The sequence below is a fragment of the Neomonachus schauinslandi genome, chromosome 3 (genome assembly GCF_002201575.2).
Source record: "Neomonachus schauinslandi chromosome 3, ASM220157v2, whole genome shotgun sequence".
Taxonomy (NCBI): domain Eukaryota; kingdom Metazoa; phylum Chordata; class Mammalia; order Carnivora; family Phocidae; genus Neomonachus; species Neomonachus schauinslandi.
This window is the reverse complement of record NC_058405.1, coordinates 58,143,043-58,168,044: the sequence shown is the minus strand read 5'-3', so window position 1 is coordinate 58,168,044 and position 25,002 is coordinate 58,143,043. Positions and strand designations below refer to the sequence as shown.

At 36.1% G+C, this 25,002-nt stretch overlaps 1 protein-coding gene and 1 pseudogene across 1 annotated transcript in view; one reads left to right on the top strand and one right to left on the bottom strand.

Moving 5' to 3' along the window:
• Nucleotides 1-25,002, bottom strand: part of RB1 (RB transcriptional corepressor 1) — a 155,793-nt gene that overhangs the window by 7,990 nt on the left and 122,801 nt on the right. Inside the window, exons 18-23 of the mRNA XM_021689426.1 lie at nucleotides 18,147-18,265; nucleotides 14,470-14,615; nucleotides 12,108-12,253; nucleotides 7,283-7,387; nucleotides 6,708-6,821; nucleotides 6,448-6,611 (exon numbers count right to left, since the gene is read on the bottom strand). Of these exons, the coding sequence (XP_021545101.1) occupies nucleotides 6,448-6,611; nucleotides 6,708-6,821; nucleotides 7,283-7,387; nucleotides 12,108-12,253; nucleotides 14,470-14,615; nucleotides 18,147-18,265 (794 nt within the window). The remainder of the gene's footprint in view (nucleotides 1-6,447; nucleotides 6,612-6,707; nucleotides 6,822-7,282; nucleotides 7,388-12,107; nucleotides 12,254-14,469; nucleotides 14,616-18,146; nucleotides 18,266-25,002) is intronic.
• On the top strand, nucleotides 3,849-4,486 carry LOC110579772 (annotated as a pseudogene).

The following is a 25,002-nucleotide window of genomic DNA, read 5'->3' as shown; positions in this document are numbered from 1 at the left end:
TATGTGTATATATATTTAGTGGCTGCATAGTATTCCCTTGTATGTATGTGTATGTATATATATCTAGATATATATATCACATCTTCCTTATTCATTCATTCATCAGTGGACACTCAGGTTGCTTCCATATCTTAAATACTGGAAATAATGCTGCAGTAAACATAGGGGTGCATATATCTTTTCAAATTATTGTTTTCACTTTCTTTGGGTAAATACCCAATGGTGGAATTATTGTATCATATGGTATTTGTATTTTTAAGTTTTTGAAGAACCTCCACAGTTTTTTATAGTTGGCTGCACCAATTTATATTCCCACCAACAGTGTATGAGGGTTCCTTTTTCTCCACATCCTCACAAACACTTATCTCGCCTTTTTATTCTAGTCATTCTATAGGTGTGATATCTCACTATGGTTTTGATTTGCATTCCCCTGCTGATTAGTGATTTTGAGCATCTTTTTATGTGTCCATTGGCATCCATATGTCGTCTTTGGAAAAATGTCTATTCAGATCTTCTGCTCACATTTTAATTGGATTGTTTATTTGCTATTGCGTTATAGGAGTTCTTTATAAATTTTGAAAATTAACTCCTTATCAGATATGTGGTTTGCAAATACTTTCTCCCATTCATTAGGTTGCCTTTTCATTTTGATGATAGTTTCCTTTGCTTTTCAGAAGGTTTTTATTTTGATGTAGTTCTACTTGTTTATTTTTGCTTTTGTTTCCCTTGCCTTAGAAGACATACCTAGAAAAAATGTTGCCATGGCTGATGTCAGAGAAATTACTGCCTATGATCTCTTCTAACAGTCTTATGATTTCTGGTCTCACATTTAGGTCTTTAATCCATTTTGAGTTTATTTTCGTGTATGGTATTAAAAGATGGTCCATTTTCATTCTTTTACATGTAGATGTCCAGTGTTCCCAGCACCATTTAGTAAAGAGACTATCTTTCCCCCCTTCTCCTTTGGCATAGATTAATTGACCATATAATCATCAGTTTATTTCTGGGCTCTCTATTCTGTTCCATTGATCTGTGGTTATTTTTGTGCCACTACCATGCTCTTTTGATTACTACAACTCTGAGGTATATCGTGAAACCTGGGGTAACCTCCAGTTTTGTTCTTCTTTTTCAAGATTGCTTTGGCTATCTGGGGTCTTTTGTGGTTTCATACAAATTTTAATATTATTTGTTCTAGTTTGTGAAAAATGTTGTTGGTATTTTGATAGGGATTGCATTGAATCTGTAGATTGCTTTGGGAAACATGGACCTTTTAGCAATATTAAGTCTTCCAATCCATGAACATGGAATATCTTTGCATTTGTTTGTGTCATCTTCAATTTCTTTCATCAATGTTTTAGAGTTTTCAGATACAGGTCTTTTGCCTCTTTGGTTAAGTTTATTCCTAGGTATTTTATTCTTTTTGGTGCAATTGTAAATGGTGGTGTTTTCTTAATTTCTCTTTCTGCTACTTCAGTATTAGTGTATAGAAATGCAATAGATTTCTGTACATTAATTTTGTATCCTGAAACTTTACTGAATTCATTTATTCTAGTAGTTTTTGGGTGGAGTCTTCAGGATTTTCTATGTATAGTATCATGTCATCTGTAAATAGTGACAGTTTAACTTCTTCTTGACCAATATGGATGCCTCTCATTCTTTTTTCTTCTCTGATTGCTATGGGTAGGACTTTCAGTACTATGTTAAATAAAAGTGGTAAGAGTAAAAATCCTTGTCTTATTTCTGATCTTAAGGAAAAAGCTCTCAGTTTTTCACCATGATGTTATCATGTGGGATATATGTTGATAAGCTATGGGTTTTTATTATCTTGAGGTAAGTTCCCTGTAAACCTGCTTTGTTGAGTTTTTATCATGAATGATGCTGAGTTTTGTCAAATGCTTTTTCTACATCTATTGAGATGATCATATAATTTTTTATCCTTCGTTTTGTTGATGTGGTGTATTACACTGACTGATTTGTGAATATCGAACCACCCTTGCACCCCTGGAATAAATCCCACCTGCTCATGGTGAATGATATTTTTGATATATTGTTGAATGCAGTCTGCTAATATTTTGTTGAGGATCTTTCCACCTATGTTTATCAGGGATACTGGCCTGTAGTTTTCTTTCTTTCTTTTTTTGGGGGGGGGTATTTGTCTGGTTTTGGTATCAGGGTAATGCTGGCCTTATAAATGCATTTGGAAGCTTTCCCTCCTCTTCTATTTTTTGGAATAGTTTGAGGAGAATAAGTATTAATTCTTTTTTAAATGTCTGGTAGAATTCACCTGTGAATGCATCTGCCTGAACATTTATTTTTTTATTACTGATTCAATTTCATTACTAAAAATCAGTCTGTTCAGGTTTTCTATTTCTTCCTGATTCAGTTTTGGAAAATTCTATATTTCTAGAAATTTATCCATTTCTTCTAGGTTGTCCAATTTGTTGGCATACAATTTTTTGTAGTAGTCTCTTATAATCCTTTGTAATTCTGTGATGTCAATTGTTACTTCTCTTTCCTTTCCAATTTTATCTGGGTCCTTTCTCTTTTTTTCTTGATGAGTCTAGCTAAAGGATAACCAATTTTGTTTATCTTTTCAAAGAGCCAGCTCTTGGTTTCATTAATTTTTTTCTACTATTTTTTTAGTCTCTATGTCATTCATTTCTGTTCTGATCTTTAATTATTTCCTTTCTTCTACTCAACTTGGGCTTTGTTTTTCTTTTTCTGGTTCCTGTTGGTGTAAGGTTATGTTATTTGAACTTTTTCTTGTTTCTTGAGATGGGCTGTATTGCTATATATTTCCCTCTTAGAACTGCTTTCACTGCATCCCAAAGATTTTGGACCATTTTGTTTTCATTTTCATTTCTCTCCATGAATTTTTTGTTTCTTTTTTGATTGCTTTGTTGGCCCACTGGTTGTTTAGTATCATGTTGTTTAATCTCCACATGCTTGTGATTTTTCCAGTTTTTTTTTTTTTTTTTTTTTTTTTTTTTTTTTTTTTTTTTTTTTTTTATTCATGAGAGACAGAGCGAGAGAGAAAGGCAGAGGGAGAAGCAGACTCCCAAGGAGCAGGGAGCCCGATGCGGGACTCGATCCCAGGACTCTGGGATCATGACCTGAGCCGAAGGCAGACGCCTAACCATCTGAGCCACCCAGGCGCCCTTGATTTTTCCAGTTTTTTTCTTGTGATTTATTTCTAGTTTCATACTGCTTGATTGGAAAAGATGCATGGCATGATTTCAATCTTCTTAAATTTATTGAAGCTTGTTTTGTGTCCTCATATGTGATCCTTTCTGGAGAATGTTCCATGTGCACTTGAGAATAATGTGTATTCTGTTGTTTTTGAATTGAATGTGCTATATATATCTGTTATGTCCATCTGCTGCAAAGTGTCATTCAAAGACACTGTTTCCTTATGGATTTCCTGCCTGAATGATCTATCCATTGATGTAAGTGGGGTGTTAAAGTCCCTTACTATTATTGTATTACCATCAATTTCTCTCTTTATATCCATTAATATGTGCTTTATGAATTCAGGTGCTCTAGTGTTTGGTATGGAGATCCTTACAAGTGTTACATCGTGTTGGATTGCTCCCTTTATCATTATGTAATACCCTTCTTTGTCTCTAGTTACAGTCTTTGTTACAGTCTTTGTTTTAAAGTCTATTTTGGAGTTGCACCCGGCCCAACAACTCCTCATGGTGGTGGCGGCTGCTTGGGCCCGGCGTGGTGGTGACTGAGCTGCGAGCCTGGCAGGGCGTGCGCTGAGCCCTGGTCCCGCCTCCGAGTCCCCCCTGCTGGCTTCGTAGCCCTGATGCTGCGTGGGTGCTGAGCCCACCCTGGCCGGGACGATGGTGAAGTATTTCCTGGGCCAGAGCATGCTCCGGAGTTCCTGGGACCAAGTGTTCGCTGCCTTCTGGCGGCGGTACCCGAATCCCTATAACAAACATGTCTTGACGGAAGACACAGTGCACCAGGAGGTGACCCCGGACCAGAAACTCCTGTCCCGGCGTGTCCTGACCAAGACCAATAGGATGCCCCACTGGGCCGAGGGACTGTTTCCTGCCCATGTTGCTCACTCGGGGTACATCCTGGAGGATTTTATTGTGGACCCGCAGAACCAGACCATGTCCACCTTCATCTGGTTCATCAACCACGCCGGGCTGATGGTTGTGGAGGAACGATGTGTGTACCGTGTGAACGCTGATAACAGCAGCTGGACCGCAATCCGCCCAGAAGCCTGGGTCTCCTCTAGCTTATCTGGTGTCTCCTGAGCTGCCCAGGAATTTGGTCTTGCCGGGTTTAAAAGCAATATGGCCAAGACTATGAAGGGCCTTGAGTACATCTTGGCCAAGCTGCAAGGTGAGGCCCCTTCCAAAACCCTCGTTGAGACAGCCAAGGAAGCCAGGAGAAGGTGGAGGAGACGGCACCGGCAGCCACAGAGAAGGCCAAAGACCTTGCCAGCAAGGCGGCCAGCAAGCGGCAGTGACAGCCCCTGCAGCAGCACTGTGTGGAGCCAGCCCAGGCCCTGGTGCAGGACGCCTGGCCACCCGGCACAAGTCCCTCTGCCCTTCCCCCCTTGTACTTCATTATTAAAAGTCAATTTCCAATAAATAAATAAATAGACAAATAAATAAGTCTATTTTGTCTGATGTAAGTGTTGCTACCCTAGCTTTTTTTTTTTTTTGCGCTTCCATTTGCATGGTAAATGTTTTTCCATCCTTTTACTTTCAGTCTGTATGTGTCTTTATGTCTAAGGTGAGTTTCTTGTAGGCAGCATATAGGAGGGTCTTGTATTTTTATACATTCCACCACCCTATATCTTTTGACTGGAGCATTTAGGCCATTTACATTTAAAGTTATTATTGATAGGTGTGTACTCAATGCCATTTTGTTCCTTGTTTTCTGGTTGTTTTTGTAGTTATTCTCTGTTCCTTTCCTTTTCTCTTGCTCTTTTTCTTTGGGATTGATGAGTTTCTAGAGTTTGTTTGACTATCTTTCTCTTTATTTTTTGTGTATATATCATAGATTTTGAATTTGTGGTTGCCATGAGTGAACCATATAATTGTTTTTAATAATAAAGCTGAAAAACAGCATTAGCCTCACATAACAAGGATATGATCATATGCACACGGAACTAGTAGATATATTTTATTGTACTCCAATTCCTTGATAAGTGGACATCATTCTATATATATTTGATAAAGCAGAATATCTAAATATGCTGGATAAATAGAATGTTAAGATGCTCTCTTAATGCCTGATCAATGACTTATCAAGATTTTGAGAATATGATTTTTTTTGCTAAAGAACCTCAACCGAGAAGTGGTTTCACTAAGTTTGGCAAGTAGCCATCATTGTAAGCATAATATGGATCAATTATCATTACCTAAGTACACATTTTCATGTGGCAATATGGGACTGTGTAAATAAAATATACATGGTGTATTATCTTAGCAACTTAGAATGTAAGTTGTAGATATCGTACACAGATACTATAAGAACACCAAATAAAAGATGGTACAGGGGTGCGCAAGAAGATTTATATCACTTGCCAATTATTTTCTACTTTATCTCTTCCTGTAGAGTTTCAAATTTTTACCATGAGTGCGCATTATTTATATAATTAAACACCCCACACAAATGTTTTCTAAAAGGCTAATATCTCCCCTTGTCCCTGTTTTTCTTGCCCATTAAGTATAACTCTATGAGCTGACAATTTGAGGAGATGAGACATTAACTGTACTAGCTAATCTGCCTACCACTCTGTACAAATAAGGTCAGTTTCAAACAGCCCATGATAACATATAATAAGTCAATGGAAGCACTTCAAAGCCACAAAGCACTTGTGGTTGGATGTGGAAGATAATATAATGATTTGTAGTTGCACAGAACCTTTCATCTAGGAATTTAAAACAGCTGATTCATACTCATCATCTCCCTAATCCACAGCACCCTTCCGAAGTAGACATGACACCTGCCCTAGGTAATGTAAGGAAGCTGCAGGCAGAATTAGGATGGACTTCTAAAGACTTAATTTACAGTCATCTACATTTAATCAGTCATCTACATTTTTATAACAAAGCAAGATGAACAGGTTCACAGGGTTTACAGGACATTCAATAAAACTACAGAATAAAAATTCTTAACCAAAAGTAATCTACTTTGCTTAGCAGACTGGCTGCTTACAAAAAATATGAAAGTGATTTTAAACCTACTACAAAAATTGTCCTTTGTTCACAAAAGAACAGACCCTAGCGACCAGGAAAGTTGAGGACTAAATTTGTAAACCCACTTAAGTAAAAAGATCATTTTTCTTTCCTGCCAAATTCCTGTCATGTCACTTAATATAAATAAATATTTTTTAAGTGAAGAAAGCTTTATATTTTTGTGCTTGGATCAAAATAACCCTCTTACTCTTTGCCCCTTCCCTAAGGAGAAAACACAAACCTTGATCTTGGAGTCATTTTTGTTGGCGTTGGCACACCTTCTGAAATTTTATATGGATTCTTCAGGGGTGATATATAGATGTTCCCCCCAGGAATCCGTAAAGGTGAACTAGAAAACTTGTAAGGGCTTCGAGGAATGTGAGGTATTGGTGACAAGGTAGGGGGCTAGGGCAAAAACAAAAAGTAGATTATTTTTTTAATGTTTTAGTAAGATCCATTTTATAATTAGATTTTCCCAATCAAAGGATACTTCCAACATACCCTGGTAGAAGCATACTGCAAAATATTTGTTTTCAGTCTCTGCATGAAGACCGAGTTATAGAATACTATAATGGAATCATACTCCTCTTCTCTGATCAAAACACGTTTGAATGTCTGAGAAAGAAGAATAAAAACACCTGTTAAATGAAAATCTCTTTACATTTTCTTTTTTAATAGATCATATTATTTTTTAACAGTAAGAATCACATATTACACAGGAAAAAATAATCTGAAACAGTCTTCTTAGGTTTGGATTATAGCTGCACTACCAGAAGTGAAATGTCACAGATTTTTTTTAAGTATATATACATGTAAAAATTTATTACAAATATCCTGTTTATTGCAAGGATGCAGTATTCCTTATTAACTTTATAATATGAATTTGGATATTAAAGTGCTTTACCTTTCTAATTCCATTTAGTTACAAATAATTAACCAGTAATACAAAGGTAAAAAAATTGATACGTGAATTTACATAAAAAGGTCAGAATATATGATCTAATTAATGACTTACGTTATCCATATTATAGATATGGATATATCAAAAAAAAATCTTACCATGGAAGATTACCTACCTCCTGAACAGCATGAGGAAGATCCTTGTATGCCGTTACAATGATTTTGAATTTAAGGTCTATATTCTTCACCTTGCATATGCCATACATGGAACACATCATAATCTAGTAAATTAATGTGATATAAAAATATCAGAATTTTGTTACATAGTTGTGCTCTAAAAAGTACTGTTATCTTTCTTTTAGTTTCAGAAAATGGAAATTTAAGTTCCTACAGGATTATCTTTTCCCATCCTGAGCTCAGTTTGAAAGGTGATGTGAAGTGTTTAACCCAAATTGTGTTTAAAGAACAAAATGCAAAAGTCAAATCTTGATTATCAGAACTGATCATCTGGTTTGTAAATAACCCTAACTTTGACCCCTGTTCCTTAGATTCTTCCCAGAAAAGCTGAAACTGGAATCAGTTAACTGTGTAAGTAGCACTTAAAAAAAAGCCAGTTGTGTCAAAGGTTCAAACTATCAGATAAAATAATATTGAATATACTTGGCGATGGTGGTAAGGGGCTTGGAAGGGGGCAGGAGAGAGTCTTTGTATTGTAGGTAATGTTCTTGATTTGGATGCAGGTTATAGAGATGAGTTCAGTTGATGAATTTGCATTAAGATGTATCCTTATGATAAATGGATGTTTTTATATGCATGTTATATTTCAATAAAGAGATTATTTTTAATGTAAAAATAAGATTTGAAATGATTCCCTACAAATTGAAAAAAATCAAACTTTCTTCATTTGTATGAATTTTATAGCCAAATTTAAGTACTCATATCTCTGCAACATTCTTGCTCATATCTACTATTGCCAAGAATATCTACTCATCATCCCTTGCTCAGCACCCTACCAGCCCCAATTCTACTATTCTTCCCATTCAGAACACCATCTAGTATCTTTTTTGCTAACTCACATTTTTTTCCTACTTCAGTTCTTTTCCTAAGGTACCTCTCTGCAAAAATCTTGATTTCAGATACTTAATCTCTTTAGAAATCCTTAGCACTATATTCTTTCTATATTGTAGAAAAGTATAAGGCAATGAGTGCCTACTTTTAAAAATCCAACCTACTAGAATTTATACATCCAAATATACTCTTGTAAAATATACATATTTGGAGGTTATACCCTTATACACTAATTCACTGCTGAAAATAACATTCTTTTTTTTTTTTTAAAGATTTTATTTATTTATTTATTAGAGAGCGAGCGAGAGAGAAACAGCATGAGAGGGGGGAGGGTCAGAGGGAGAAGGAGGCTCCCCGCCGAGCCGGGAACCCGATGTGGGGCTCGATCCCAGGACTCCGGGATCATGACCCGAGCCAAAGGCAGTCACTCAACCGACTGAGCCACCCAGGCGCCCCTGAAAATAACATTCTTATTGGGAACATTACTACTGACCTTACAGTAATAAAGGGATTGTAAGGGAACTTTATGAACAACTGCATACCAACAAAACAGATAACTAAGATGGAACGGAAAATTTTAAGAAAAGACACAAACCACCAAAACTTACTAAAGAAGAAACAGAAAATATGAACTTGAATTAATAATCCAAAACTATCTGCAAACAAAAGTCCAGGCCCAGACAGCTTCACTGGTGAATTCTACCAAACCTTTAAAAAAGAATCAATACCAATTCTTCACAAACTCTTCTGAAATTAGAAGAGGGAACACTTCCCAATTAATTCTGTGAGGATAGTAGTACTCTGATATTAAAACCAGACATCAGAGGAAAATTACCATTATCTCTTATGATTATAGATGTAAACATCTTTAACAGAAACAAGCTGAATCCAGCAGCACATCAAATGTATTATATACTATGACCAAACAGGATTCATTCCCGAAATGCAAGGTTGGTTTAACATCTGAAAATCAATTAATGTAATATACCACTTATCAATACAATAAAAGGGGAAAAACTACAATGATCATCTCAATAGATACAGAAAAAGCATCTGACAAAATTCAACTGCCATTTTCATGATAAAAACAACTAGGAATAGATGGGAGCTTTCTCTACTTGATAAAGGGCATATACAAAAACTCCAGAGCTAACGATACATTTAATGGTGAAAGACTGAATGCTTTCCCCCAAGACCAGGAACAAGACAAGGATGCCCCTTCTTACCACTTTCATTCAACATTGTTTTGGAGGTTCTACACCAGAGCAATTTGACAAGTATATGAAATAACAGTCATCTAGATTGAAAAGGAAAAAGTGAAACTATCTCTATTTGAAGATAATATGATCTTATATATTGGAAATCTTAAGGAATCCACTAAAAACTATTAGAACTGATAAACTACTTCAACAAAACTGCAGGATAACAAGATCAATATATGAAAATTAATTGTATTTCTACACCCTTGTAATGAATAATGCAAACAAGAAATTAAATAAACAATTCCATTTACGATAGTGTTAAAAGGAATAAAATACTGAGGCATATAAATTTAATATAACAAGTACAAGACTATAACTCTGAAAATTTTAAAACATAACTGAAAAAAATTAAAGAACATCTAAATAAATGGAAAGACATCGTATCACACGTGCATGGGCTAGAATACTTAATATTGTTAAGATAAGAGAGCTCCTCAAATTGATCTATGATTCAGTATAATCCCTATCAAAATCCCAGTTGGCTTCTTTGCAGAAATTGACAAGTTGATCCTAAAATTCATATGGAAATGCAAGCTTCAGAATAGTACAACAAATCTTGAAGAAGAGCAAAATTTCTTCCCTATTTCTTCTTTTTTTAAAAGATGTATCTATTTACTTATTTTAGGGAGAAAGGGCGCACACAAGAGTGTGTGTGCGAGTGGGGGAGGGGCAGAGGGAGCGGGAGAGAATCTCAAGCAGACTCCCTGCTGAGCATGGAGCCCCAAGTGGGGCTCCATCTCATGACCCTGAGATCATGACCTGAGCTGAAATCAAGAGTCAGATGCTTAACTGACTGAGCCACCCAGGCGCCCCCACACTTCCATATTCCAAAATTTACTACAAAGTTACAGTAATTAAGACAGTGTTGCACCGGCATAAGAGGAGACATATCGATCAATGGAGTACAATTAAGAAACCAGAAATGAACTTTTACACATATACAGTTTGTTGATTTTTGACAACTGTCAACAGAGAAAGAAAAGACTTTTTAAGAAATGGTGCTGGAACAAGTAGTATTCACATACCAAAGAGTGAAGTTAGGCCCCCTATCTCACACCATACACAAAAATTAACTCAAAATCAATCAAAATGTAAATGTAAGAGCTAAAAGTATAAAACTCTTGGAGAAAAACAAGGATAAATATTCATATCTCTGATTTGGCAATGGTTTCTTAGGTATACACCAAAAGCAGCAGTAACAAAAGAAAAAAATAAACAGAACATGATCAAAATTAAAAACTTTTGTGCCTCAAAGGACACCATCAAGGAAGTGGAAAGACAACTCAGAGAACTGGAGAAAACATTTGCAAATCATATAAAATAAGGGACTTTTATGTAGATTACATAAAGAACACTTATAACTCAATAATAAATACACAACTCAATTTAAAAATATGCAAATGATCTGAGTAGATATTTCTCTGAAGAAGATATATAAATGGCCAATAAGCACATGAAAAGATTCTCAATCATTATCATTAGCCATCAGGGAAATTCAAATTAAAACCATAAAGAGATACCACTCTATACTAGGATGATTATAATCAAAAAAGCAAATAAGACGCTGGTGAGAATGTGGAGAAACTGGAAACTCATACGCTGCTGGTAGAAATGCAGAATGGTGTGGATATATTGGAAAACAATCTGGCCAGTCCTCAAAGGTTAGACATAGAGTTATCATATGACCTGGCAATTCTACTTCTAGGTATATATCCAAGAGAACTGGAAACATATATCCACACAAAACTTGTACATAAATGTTCATAGCAACATTATTCATAATAGCCAAAAAGAAGAAAACAAATGTACACCAAATGATGAACAGATAAATATGATGTGGTATATCCATACAATGTAATATTATTTGGCAATAAAAGAAATGAAGTACTGATACAAGCTATAACACAGATGAACAATGAAAACATTACACACTAAGTTAAAGAAGCCAGGCACAAAAGACAACATATTATATCATTCCATTTATATAAAATGTCCCGAAACAGACAAATCTACAGACATATAAAGATCAGTGTTGCCTGGGTCTGGAGGAAGTAGGGGAACAGGAGGTGAGTGTTGAAGGGTATGGCATTTCTTTTTGGCATGATAAAAATGTTTTAAAAGTGATTTTGGTGATGGTTGCACAACTCTATGAATATACTAAAAACCACTGGATTATACACTTTATATGGGTAACGTGTATGGTATGTGAGTTTTATCTCAATAAGCTGTTACCAAAAAAATACTATTATTCTGAGTACAGAGAAGAAAAAGGAAGATATGAGAGATCATTCTCTGTAAATTAAGTCATTCGTTAGTTTGTTCATTCATTCATTCAATAGGCACTGTTTTAGATCAACTTGTTCTTAAGTCTCATGCTTTTTCCATACTAACATGAAATCTAGTTTACCACAAAACATAAAACCCCCAATAAACAGTTTTTCAATGATTTTTGTAAATAAGATCTTTTATGTCATTCAACAAGTTACTGAAATACTCTCAAGCTCTAAAGCTCTAAGAATTACAGCAAAATTATAAAAGGTGGCCAACAAATGCATATATATTAAGTCTGCTAAATTGATCTAGCTTCTCATTTGAATCTAATCTTTTAAGAAATCAGTACACAGTTAACAAATAAGTAGGAGAAGAGAGGTGAAGTGCATTATTTTCTTACCTGATCCAAATGCCTGTCTTTCATGAGTTCATACTCATTTTGCAGTGTGTGCTGAAAAAGGGTCCAGATGATGTGTTCTAGTTCTGGGTGGTCAGACAGCAGGCGTGCACACAGGGTATTTAGTCGAAGATATGCTAGTCGGTACACTGCAGAGATAAGGGGAATTAGTCACGTTTATTTTCATTTTGAATTACAAGTGGATTTTTCAAAATATTAAATTGTTATAACCACAATGCCATTAAGCAGCATTTTGTTTTTTTGTTTTTTTCAAGTTTTTATTTAAAAGTCCAGTTAGTTAACATACAGTGTAATATTAGTTTCAGGTGTAGAATTTAGTGATTCATCATTTCCATACAACACCCGGTGCTCATCACAAGTGCCCTCCTTAATCCCCATCACCTATTTCACCCACCTCCCGCTCTGGTAACCATCAGTTTGCTCTCCATAGGTAAGAGTCTGTCTCTTGGTTTTCCCTTTTTTCTTCCCCTATGTTCATCTGTTTTGTTTCTCCAATTTCACATATGAGTGAGATCATATCGTATTTGTCTTTCTCTGACTGACTAATTTCACCTAGCATAATACTCTAGCTCCATTCACATCATTGTAAATGGCAAGATTTCATTCATTTTTATGGCTGGGTAATATTCCATTACATATTTATACCGCATCTTTCTTACCTATTCATCAATCAATGGACACTTGGTCTGTTTCTATAGTTTGGCTATTGTAGATAATGCTGCTATATACACTGGGGTGCATGTATCCCTTCAAATTAGTATTTTTGTATCCTTTGGGTAAATACCTAGTTGTGCAATTGCTGGATTGCAGGGTAGCTCTATTTTTAACTTTTTGAGGAACCTTCATACTGTTTTCTAGGGGTGACTGCACCAGTTTGCATTCCCACCAATAGTAAACAGCATTTTAACAGTAACCTCACCTCTACCACTATTTTCTTTAAGAATAAATAATCCCTAGTCTTAGTACAGAGCTAGGTATGTAGAAGGCAAAATAATACTTGAATACTACCATAAGATTTATTTAGAAAGTCTATAAAAATACTACTGGGATATAGGTCTGGAGAAAAGGAATCCACAAAATTTAATTTTTTTCCATCTACTTTAAATATAATGACTCTTGTTTTAAATGTACCTTTCAAAGACTTGCATAAAGTAATCAGAATTTTTTAGTGAACTATCCCAGTGGTTCTCACTTTAGCATGCATCAGATTTGCTTTGAAGTTTTATTAAAATAAGGATTTTTTTTTTTTTTTTGCACTTCATCCTAGAGTTTCTGATTGACTAGTTCTAAGATGGGTCCTAAACAAAAATTTTCCTTTCTACAACTTTCCAGGTAAGGTGGATTCTGCTGGTTGAGGACCACACTCTGGAAACACTGCTCTAACTTAAGAGTTTTCATACAACATGCCTGTAAAACTCAGTATATTTCTGACTTGAATAAAATGAGAAAAAAGATTTCTCACAGAGGAATCTGGCCTTTCATGTCCCTTCAGAGAGCTTCAGTGGGTGTGCACCTGCACATACAGCTGACTCTTAGACAACATGGGTTTGAACTAAGAGGGTCCACTTATACATGGATTTTTTTTTCGATAAATACAGGACAGTACTATAAATGTATTTTCCTTATGATTTTCTTAATAACATTTTCTTCTCTCTGGCTTACTTTATTGTAAGGGGTATAGTATATAATACATATAACATAAAATATGTGTTAATCAATTGTTTACGCTGTTGGTAAGGCTTCTAGTCAACAGTAGGCTATTAGTAAAGTTTCTGGGGAGTCAAAAAGTTTTATGTGGATTTTTGACTGCATGTGGGGATCAAAATGCCTAATCCCCACACTGTTCAAGGGTCAGCTGTATATACACATACACCCCTGCTCCACCTCATACACACATAATCAGAGAAGGCTGCACAACCTAATTACCAGGAAATGTGCCTACATTAGACTACAGCACACTGTACAATCTTAACTCTACATACACACCTGCACAGCAAGAGTAATGTCAGGGGTAAATATTTCCAAACATAAATTTGAAAGCCCGACAAAAGCAGCGGCAGCAACAATAACAACACCTGAGTGCTAACTATGTGCTAGGCACTGTTTGAAGCATTTTATGTATTAATTCATTTAATTAACTCAAAAACCTTATAAGGTAGATTATTATCATTACAAAATAGATTATTATTATTATCATTTCCACTTTATAGATGAAGAAAACTGAGGCATAGAGATATTAAGTGACTTTGCCAAAGTCACACCTAGTAAGCAGAGGAGCCATGATTTGAACCCAGTCACAGCCAGGTTCCAGAGTCCTTCTTCTTGAAAATAATCACCTACTAACCTTTCTTGTAAAAAAGTGAAAGGGAGGTAGATTTCAATGGCTTCTGAGTCTGGAAGGCTGAGGTTGCTTGTGCCTCTGTGTTTGCAGTAGAATTTACACGTATAGTTGATCCTTTTTTCTTTGGGGATCTTACAGGAGAAAGATACCTAGACATATTCAAAGAAAAAACCTTCATTTGAAGTTCCCTAACAGTCTCTCTCTCTCTCTCTGCTTCTCTCTCTCTCTCTCTCACACACACACACACACACAGATATACACATGCATCCGAACATATCTATTTAATCTGTTTTTCTATACCAAATTCCTTCTCTCAGCAAACGATTTTTTAAAATTTTTATTTAAATTCTAGTTATTTAACATACGGTGCAGTACTGGTTTCAGGAGTAGAATTCAGTGACTCATCACTTACATACAACACCCAGTGCTCATCACAATAAGTGCCCTCTTTAATGCCCATCACCCATCTAGCCCATTCCCCACCCACCACCCTCCATCACCCCTCAGTTTGTTCTCAATTGTTAAGAGTCTCTTATGGTTTGTTTCCTCTCTCTCTCTCTCTTTTTTTTTTACCTCTTCCCTATGTTCATCTGTTTTGTTTCTTAATTCTACATATGAGTGAGATCATATGGCATTTGTCTTTCTCTGACTGACTTATTTTGCTTAGCATAATACACTCTAGTTCCATGTCACTGCAATTGGCAAGATTTCATTCTTTGTTTTATGACTGCATAATATTCCATTGTATATATTTACACCACATCATCTTTATCCATGCATCAATGGATGCACATTTGGGCTCTTTCCATAGGTTGGCTGCTGTTGATAGTGCTGCATGTGCCTCTTCATATCTCCATTTTTGTGTCCTTTGGGTAAATACCTAGCAGTGCAATTGCCGGATCATAGGTAGTTCTATTTGTAACTTTCTGAGGAACCTCTGTACTGTTTGCTAGAGTGGCTGTACCAGTTTCAGCAAGCTATTTAAACACAAGCTGGAAAAGATACAGCCTAATAGGAAAACTAAGCTTGTCATTATCATTTCTAACTATTTTAATGAATGGTTGTTTCTGAGAGTTACTGATTTATTGATAAAAAGATAGCTGCACACGTATATATGTTCAACTTTAATAATTATAGTGAGATTGAGATCATAAAATAACTCCAGGTTAAAAGAATAAGTTATTGATACCAAAATAGTATTGTCATATTTCTGATTTTCCTCTTAAAAATGTTTCATTGATAACTGTGGTTCATATATATGATAAAACAAATACCACCTAGTACAGAATTCTAGTATTCAGATACATTGTCAGGAAGATTTACACCTATATACTAAATATATCAGACATAAATCAACACAGAGATATTAATAAATATTCTCTCTCAATTTCTGACATTCTACCACTCTTGTGTTGCTTTTTATAGGATAATCCCGATCTACTCTCTAATTTTGTCTTAGTAGTTGAGAAATAATTCTAAGCAGGAAGGAGGATTTGTTACTTTACTGTGGATGTTTCTACTACATGTAGGAATCACCATTAAAAGTAATCTTTTAAGTACCAGGGTCTAGTCTACTTCCAATCTTGGATTTCCCTTCAATTCACTAATTCACAATATTGTAGACAAACTTAACTTGGATAGGAGTTGGTCTCCCTGGAGTTCTAGGTACAAATATTCAACAACCTATAGAACATCACTGCTTGAATCTCAAACTTAAGAAGGCCAAAGGGGAGCTCTTGATTTCTTCCCTCTGTTTTTCCCAGCTCAATAAACGACTCCACATTACATCCAGTTACTTAAATCTAAAACCTAGGAGTTATTTTTAATTTCTCCCTTTTCCCAATTCCTCAAACTCAATGCAAAGCCAAGTCTTACTAAATCTTCCTCTAAAATACATCCTAGATCATTCCATTTCTTTCTATCTCTACTGACATATCTTAGACCAAGTCACTTACATGTCTCACTTGGACTACTAAAACTCTCCAAATTGGTCTTCCTACTTCTTCCCTGTCCTCCTCCAAACCCACCTGCACTTCAAATAGCAGCCAGAAAATTGCCCTTTAAAAATACATAGTATAGCAAGCTGCACCATTACTTAAAACCTTAATGCTTTCCCATTGCTCTGCTAAAATCCAAACCCTTTCCTATGGCCCATGGGAATCTAAAGGGTCTGGCCTCAGTTTGCCTCTCCAAACTCGTCTTGTACCCCCAAACTCCTCTTACTCACTTTAACCCCAGCCACACTGGGATTCTTTCTGTTCCTTGGACCAGCTAAGTTTGATCTGCCTTAGGGCCACTGTACTTGCTGTTTGCTCTGCCTGGAATGTACATGATGCAGATGTGTGCCTCGCCAGCATCCACTTGTCCCTGAGGTCTCAGGTCAAATACCACTTTATAAGAAAAAGCTTCCCTAAACATTCCTACACTCTCAGTTTCTCTCACATCACTTTATTTCCATTATAGTACTTAGTATACTCTCTTTTTTCTTTTAAGTAATCTCTACTCCCAACATGGGGCTTGAACTCATAACCCCAAGATCAAGAGTCGCATGCTCTACTGACTGAGCCAACCAGATGCCCAAATTTAGTATACTCTAAAAACACATCATGTATTAGTTTATTTCCCCCATAATATAAGCGCTATGAGGGGAAGAACCTAGTTCATCTTACTCGCCTTTTATTCCCAGTGCCTAGAAAACGTCCTGGCACTTAAGAAAAAGATAAGGCTTGACTTATTTATATTAGTGCATAACCTAGCAAACAAATTTATATGTGAAGGCAGAGGCACCATATGTTAGAAATACTTTGGGTACAAGTTAGCATGGAAAGGACATCTCTGGAAAACAGTCCCTGAACTAATCATAGGACATTATAATGTCAATTCCTAGACAGAACTAAATAGAAACAATAGTAGGCACATTTCTATGAAAGGCATAGTACCTGGAATATTTAAGAACATGAGTTTTGCTGTCAGACTGCTTGGGTTTGATTTCTGTTAACTTTTGGCAAGTTACCTTATCTCTCTAATTCCTATTTTACAGATAACTGAGGCTGATAGCAGAATCTACTACCTTACAGGGCTGTTATGAAGATTAAATGGAAAAAAAAAAAAATCTCGAGTACTTAGGCAACTGTCCAGCACACAGTGAACCTTCAATAAATATTAGCTATTTGCTTTCTTCTTCCATCATCATCAGCATCATCATGTACTTATCAACTGATTTAGTCTCATATCCCACCCTAGTTCCTGTGCCTATCGCCCATCCTATGCTTTACCCCAAATGCACTGATCTGTACTCCCTGAAAATGTTTCCTGCTTTCCTGGCCTTACACTTTGGAATTCATGCCATTTCTGACTCTTGGAACACTTTGTGTCTCCTCTCTCCTCTCCAGTTTCCATACAGAAATCCTATTTTCCATCTTTTAGGCCTAACTAAATTGCCATCTCCACCATGAAAACTATCCTCCTTATAGCAACCCTGAGTGATCTCAGCTGCACTCTGTACCACTTTATCTGATCTTTATTTGGGTCATGTGCCTTATATTCCTGCTTCTTCAAAGCAAGACCGATATCTTATTCAAAATTCTATTCCCTACAGTTTCTATATAGGATCTTGCATTATACCATGCTCAAAACCTAGTTGCAGGTTGAATGAAGAGCATAACATACATTCTACTTACATATCTGCTGCAGTGTGATTACTCTGGAGAGGAAGGTTGAGAGCACAAGCAGATTCAAGGTGATCAGCTGGTCCTTCTCGGTCTTTTGCTTGTTTAATCAGATCAAATAAAGGTGAATCCTACATGAAACCAGATGACATTAAACCCACATTGGTAAGTATGATTTTCCCATGTATTTATCAAAATCGTATTTTCTGACATGGTGAGCACTACAGATTTAGTTACAATTGACAGCAGCAATTCAGAATCCAGATGAGATCCTTTTCTCCACTGTGAAAATACCAATCTCCCTACAAGAATATCAAGCATATCACACACCTTTGGTTTTACCAGTGAAATCTACCAATCATTCAAAGAACAGATAATTCCACTTTTACTCAAACTCTTCTGAGAATGGAAAAAGTCGAAACATTCTTGATCTCATTTTATGGGGCTAGTACAACAGTGCTATGAAAACTTGTCAAGGACATCAAAAAGGAAATTATAGCCCATTCTCACTCATGAACAGAGATATAAAAATCCTAAACAAGAAATAAGAGCAACCCAAATCAGCAGTGTCAAAAAGAGAATATATCATTACCAAAGTTGAGTTTATCCATGTTGCAAAACTGGTTCAACATGAAAAAATCTATAATGCAATTCACCTCGCTAATAAGTAAGTCAAAGGTGAAAAATCTTATCAAAATCAATGAAGGAATAAGTTCTCATTTTAAAACCCATTTGGAATGGAATGGAATGGAATGGAATGGAATGGAATGGAAAGGAAAGGAAAGGAAAGGAAAGGAAAGGAAAGGAAAGGAAAGGAAAGGAAAGGAAAGGAAAGGAAAGGAAAGGAAAGGAAAGGAAAGGAAAGGAAAGGAAAGGAAAGGAAAGGAAAGGAAAGGAAAGGAAAGGAAAGGAAAGGAAAGGAAAGGAAAGGAAAGGAAAGGAAAGGAAAGGAAAGGAAAGGAAAGGAAAGGAAAGGAAAGGAAAGGAAAGGAAAGGAAAGGAAAGGAAAGGAAAGGAAAGGAAAGGAAAGGAAAGGAAAGGAAAGGAAAGGAAAGGAAAGGAAAGGAAAGGAAAGGAAAGGAAAGGAAAGGAAAGGAAAGGAAGAGAAAGAGCGAACTTAATTCAACCAGGAATGGCAAGGTACTTCCTAATTTGATAAATGGCATATACAAACATACCAAAACCCATAGCAAACAATGTAATGGTGAAACATTACAAGCATTGCCCTTAAAAAATCAGAGACAACAAAAGGATGCCTATTATCAATCTTTCTATTCAACACTGTACGTGAGGTTCCAGCTAGCTCAAAAAGGAAAAGAAATACAAGATTAAAGTATTAAATGAAAAAAATGACAATACCATTATTCACAATATGAAAAATAATTACACTTCTATATATCAAGCAAAAAGTTTGAAAGTATCTAATTTTTAAAATATCATTTACAAAAACATAAGACCAGCAGTAAAAGTCACTAAAATACTGATTCAAAATTTATAATTTTCTGGAGGCGACAGCTTACAAGTTCATAAAAAGGGGGCCCTTACACGTTTTACTTTTTTATTTTTTTAAAGATGTTATTTATTTGACAGAGAGAGACACAGCGAGAGAGGGAACACAAGCAGGGGGAGTGGGAGAAGCAGGCTTCCTGCTGAGCAGAGAGCCTGATGTGGGGCTCGGTCCCAGGACCCTGGGATCATGACCTGAGCTGAAGGCAGATGCTTAACGACTGAGGCACCCAGGCGCCCCTGTTTTACTTTTTTAATCCATGAACTAAGAACAACAAGAAAACAGACAGATTGCCAAGATACTGGGTTTATATCAAAAGGGAAAGTGGCACAACAGTAAGTAAATATACAAAGCAATGTAGAAAATAAGTAGATTTTGTAAAAATATTAAGAACAGTCCATTCAATGAAGTGTTGAAAAACTTAGCAATCTGAAAGGAAGAGATCATTATACTTTCACAATATATAGAAAATGAATTACTTATATTAAAAAACAAAATATAAAAATCATTAGAAATAAATACAGTATCTTTACAACTTCTTGATAAGGAAGGACTTTGTGGGTTTGATCAAAACCCAGAAATGATAAAGAAAAAAAATTTCTGTTTGACTAAAACCACAATAAACTAAGTTAAGCTAAATCTTTAAAAAATAAACAGTATTGGAGTTTTTTCTATAACCCCCATAATGTAATTTTTTAAAAGATTTTTTATTTATTTTTGTGAGAGAGAATGAATGGGGGCGGGGGGCAGAGGCAGAAGCACACTCCCCACTAAACAGGGAGCCTGATGTGAGACTTGATCCCAGGACCCTGGGATCATGACCTGAGCAGAAGGCAGACGGTTAACTGACTGAGACGCCCAGGCGCCATATAATGTAATTTTTATTATCAAGTAATTCTTTCCTATTCTTTCCTTTCATTAAGGGCACTCTGAAGTGCAATCTAAGTAAGCGCTTTCATCGGAGTAAAGTAATGCTAACAACACCAGCTAATGCATGGATGTCATAGTCAGTGTTTTACATTTTCTAGGTACTGACAAATTATATACAAAATTATAGATGCTCTTCAACAGACGAATGAATAAAGAAGATGTGTTCCATATACAATGGAATAATACTCAGCCATCAGAAAGGATGAATACCCAACTTTTACATCAATGTGGATGGGACTGGAGGAGATTATGCTAAGTGAAATAAGTCAAGCAGAGAAAGTTAATTATCATATGGTTTCACTTATTTGTGGAACATAAGGAATAGCATGGAGGACATTAGGAGAAGGAAGGGAAAAATGAAGGGGAGGAAATTGGAGGGAGAGATGAACCATGAGAGACTATGGACTCCGAGACTCCAAACTGGAGGTTTTAGAGGGGATGGGGGTGGGGGGATGGGTTAGCCCGGTGATGGGTATTAAGGAGGGCACGTACTGCATGGAGCACTGGGTGTTATACGAAAACAACAGATCGTGGATCACCACATCAAAAACTAATGATGTATTGTATGGTGACTAACAACATAATAAAAAAATATTTAACTAAAATAGTGTGGGTGTAAATCCACATATATTCAGCAAAAGTGGCCTATTTCCATTTTTCTCTCTATGACATTTTAAGAGACCCTAAGGCTCACAAAGAAGGAAAAAATGAAACAAGATGAAACCAGAGAGGGAGACAAACCATAAGCGACTCTTAATCTCAGGAAACAAACTGAGGGTTGCTGGAGTGGAGGGGGTAGGAGGGATGGGGTGGCTGGGTGATGGACACTAGGGAGGGTATGTGTTGTGGGGAGCTGTGAATTGTGTAAGACTGATGAATCACAGACCTGTACCCCTGAAACAAATAATACATTATATGTTCATTAAAAAAATTAAAAAAAAAAAGACAAAAAATGCAAGTAAACCTGACCCTTTATAGGATTTAGGTATGCTACTAATCAGGCATTTTACTTCCTCTTCAGATTAGCCTCCTCCAAGGATTAAGGTAGCATTTTTTACCAATAGTCTATGTTTCACTCAAGTATCACTTTTATTACTTCATCTCCCCCAACCCAAGTAGTCACACAGATCTATAGATGTAAGTTTATGATAATGAGTATGTCATGATAATGGGAGGAAGTATAGTGCCGTGGACAGGTGTGAGACTCTGGAGCCACATGACATGGGTTCACATCCTGGCCCTTACTGGTTGCATGACTTTGAACAACTTGCTTAACTTCATTATGACCCTCTTTTCTCAACTGTAAAGTGTAGATACTAACGACAATACTTAAATCACAATATTGTGAGAATTAAGTGAATTAATAAATGTGTTAAGCATTTACAACAGAGCCGGGCACAGAGTAAGTGTTATGTAAACATTTGAAATTATTATAACATTTGAAATTATTATGGTTAAGTTCTTACTTAATACATCTAAATAAATGCCTTTATACAAAGGACAATGTATCTGTTCAAATGTATGAAGGTCCACCTCATATATTCATACATTCCATCCATCCACCCAATATTTGTTGTCTACTCTGTAAGACGCTCTATGGTAGAAAGTAATAATTATAAACAATCCTCTGATTGCCAGATATCAATGGACTTGAAGAATCATTTCAGAGGCATCTGTCCTCTTCCACCTGTAACTCAACTTGTTCAATTGATGTCTATGTGTAAAATAAACTTTAACAATCCTCTACCACCAAAAAACTGCTGCTCTTTTCTAGTTTTTCCCATATCATTATCGTTCCTTATATACAGTTGTCCAAAGAAAAAAGGAGTCATCTTTACTCTTTCCCTTGAACTCCACTATCCAATCCTGGGAAGTCATGTTGCTCTAACTTCAAAATACATCCCAAATCTAACTTCTCATCATCTCTAACATTACTATAGTCTAAGCCATTACTATCTCTTGTCTACACTACCACAAAGGCATCTTCCAACTGGTTCTCATACTTCCACTCTTGCTGCCTCTCAGTTCTTCCCAATAAAGCTGATAAACTACTCCCCATGCCCTCCCCACTACTCAAAACCCTCCAATGACTTCCCATCTACACTAGAATAAATCCAAACTCTTTATCCTGGCTTACTAAGCCAGGGCCCCTTGAGATCTGGCCCCCCCTCAGGCCTCACTTTCTACTATTTTCCTCCTTACTTACTCCTGCCATACTGGTAATCTTTCTGTTCCTTGAACACAGCATGATTTTCCCTGTCTCAGTTTCTGTATTTACTGTTTCCTCTGTCTGCAATGCTCTTTACCAGAGCTTCCCATGACTCAACCCACTCCATTATTCACGCTGTCTCCTCAAATAGCATCTCCTCGGCAACGCCTTCTCTGAACATCCTGTCCAAGACAGTCATAATTCCCACTTTACTACTATTCCCAACTTTGCTCTATTTTCTTCACAGTACTGATCACTATCTGAAATCGTATTATGTATTCATTTGTTTACTTGTTTATTAACTGTCTCCTTCAGTTATCTTGTTCACAACAGTATCCCCAATGTCTACAACTGCCTACACACAGTAGGGACTCAATAAACATTTGTTGAATAAATGAAAAAAGTGAGTAGGCAAAAGTGTTCAAAGTCCTTTGAGGTTAATTCCACTTTAATATATACCCTAGATCCTTTAAAAATAAAATATTTACCTACTCCTTTCCCCCATCTTTTTCCTGTAAGCATTAGTCAAACACATATGTATGTGTACCTTAAACAAAGAAAATAAAAACATGAAAATTATTTCAGAATGCCTATTATTTAGAAGACATTTTTTTCAAAGTGAAGTACAGTGGAGCACTTAGGCAACCTACAGCAAAACTAAAAATTAGTTTTGTCTGTAAAAACCATATCCACTAAACATCAAACATTTACTGAATACTTCCTATGTACCAGGAACAGATACGGCTCCTCCCCACATGGTGCTCAGAGTCCAACGGGAAGAGGCAGACAATAAACAAACAAGGAAATAAGTAGGTAATGACAGATTCAGAAAAATTCTATGAAACGACCGAATTTCTTATGAAGAATACAAATGGAGACCCTCAGGGGTGGTTCCAGGAAGATGTATGTGAGAAGGTAACATGGACGCTAAGACTTGAAGGAAGAAAAAGAGGCTGTGCTTTGAGAGGACCAAGAAGCAGAGTCTCCCAAAATGAAAGAAAATGTGCTGAGAAACTGGTGTTATTTTAGGAAATAAAAAGAGGCTACTGGTACTGAAGTGGTGGTGCAGTAATGGAGAGGCTGCTAGAGAAAAAGGACAATAGCTGCCTGATGATCCAAAATTATAAAGACCATGCTTAAAAGTTTGAATAATCTAAGAGAAATGGGACATCTATTACAATAGCAACTATATTTTAGGATAGAGATTTTTCTTGTCATAAATCACTACTATGGAAATAGCTAGTTCAACTGTGTCTTGCTTCCTATTATATACATTCCTAGCCTAGAATTGGGGTTTTACAAATATTTGCTGAATAACTAAATGATTTATTGTTTGCTTTCAGGAATGTATTCCAGGTGATAGAGGTCACCATTACCCATACTGCCTTAGCCCTGTTTCAAGTGGCAGAATTTCCCATCGATTTCCAACCGCCTAGCTCCAACATGCATGAAGAATGTACCAGGCAGGTTTAGTACCAAGTCCAGTGAGAGCAAGTCGTATGCATATAACTCAGGAATTAATGCAACTGACCTGAAATTTAAAACAGAAAAGCCTACTATTCACTAACTTACTTAAGTCCTTAGCTTCACTGTAAGCAGAACTGAAAATATGAAATTACCAGTATACTCTGGGTTATTTTTATTTCAGCAGTAGCATGCTATCAACCAAAATGTCTTTCAGCCTATCTTCTCTCCAAGAGAAAAATGTGTATAAGCAGTATAAAACAGGGCCAGGATTAGAGTACAGCAAGAGAGGTGCCTTGGATGCAAAATTTAAGGAGGCATTCACTTGTACTTGCATTGACTCTACTATGAAATTTGCCCTTTGGGGCACTGAACACTAAACTGATAATGAAAGTTAGTTAATTTAAGATCCATTTGGCAAAACGGAATGAGATATCACTTTTATGGTTTGCTTAGATGAGAATTAAAGCACTTTCAATTTACAAAGTTAATTCAAATGTATTATCTCATGTAATCCCCAAAATAAATCTGTGAATTAAGTGTTATCATTATTCATTTTATGGATCACAAAGCTTAACTATTTTAGTAAATTATGACTGCATACTATTTACTATGTTATGCACTAAAATTATTTGCAGAGTGTAGGATAGTAACATCGAGGTTTATAAATATAAAAACCAAAACTCTCTTAAGCTATTTTTTAAAAATAAAGAAGGAATAGAGCAGCTTCCTAGAACAAGTATTAGAGTATGACTTAC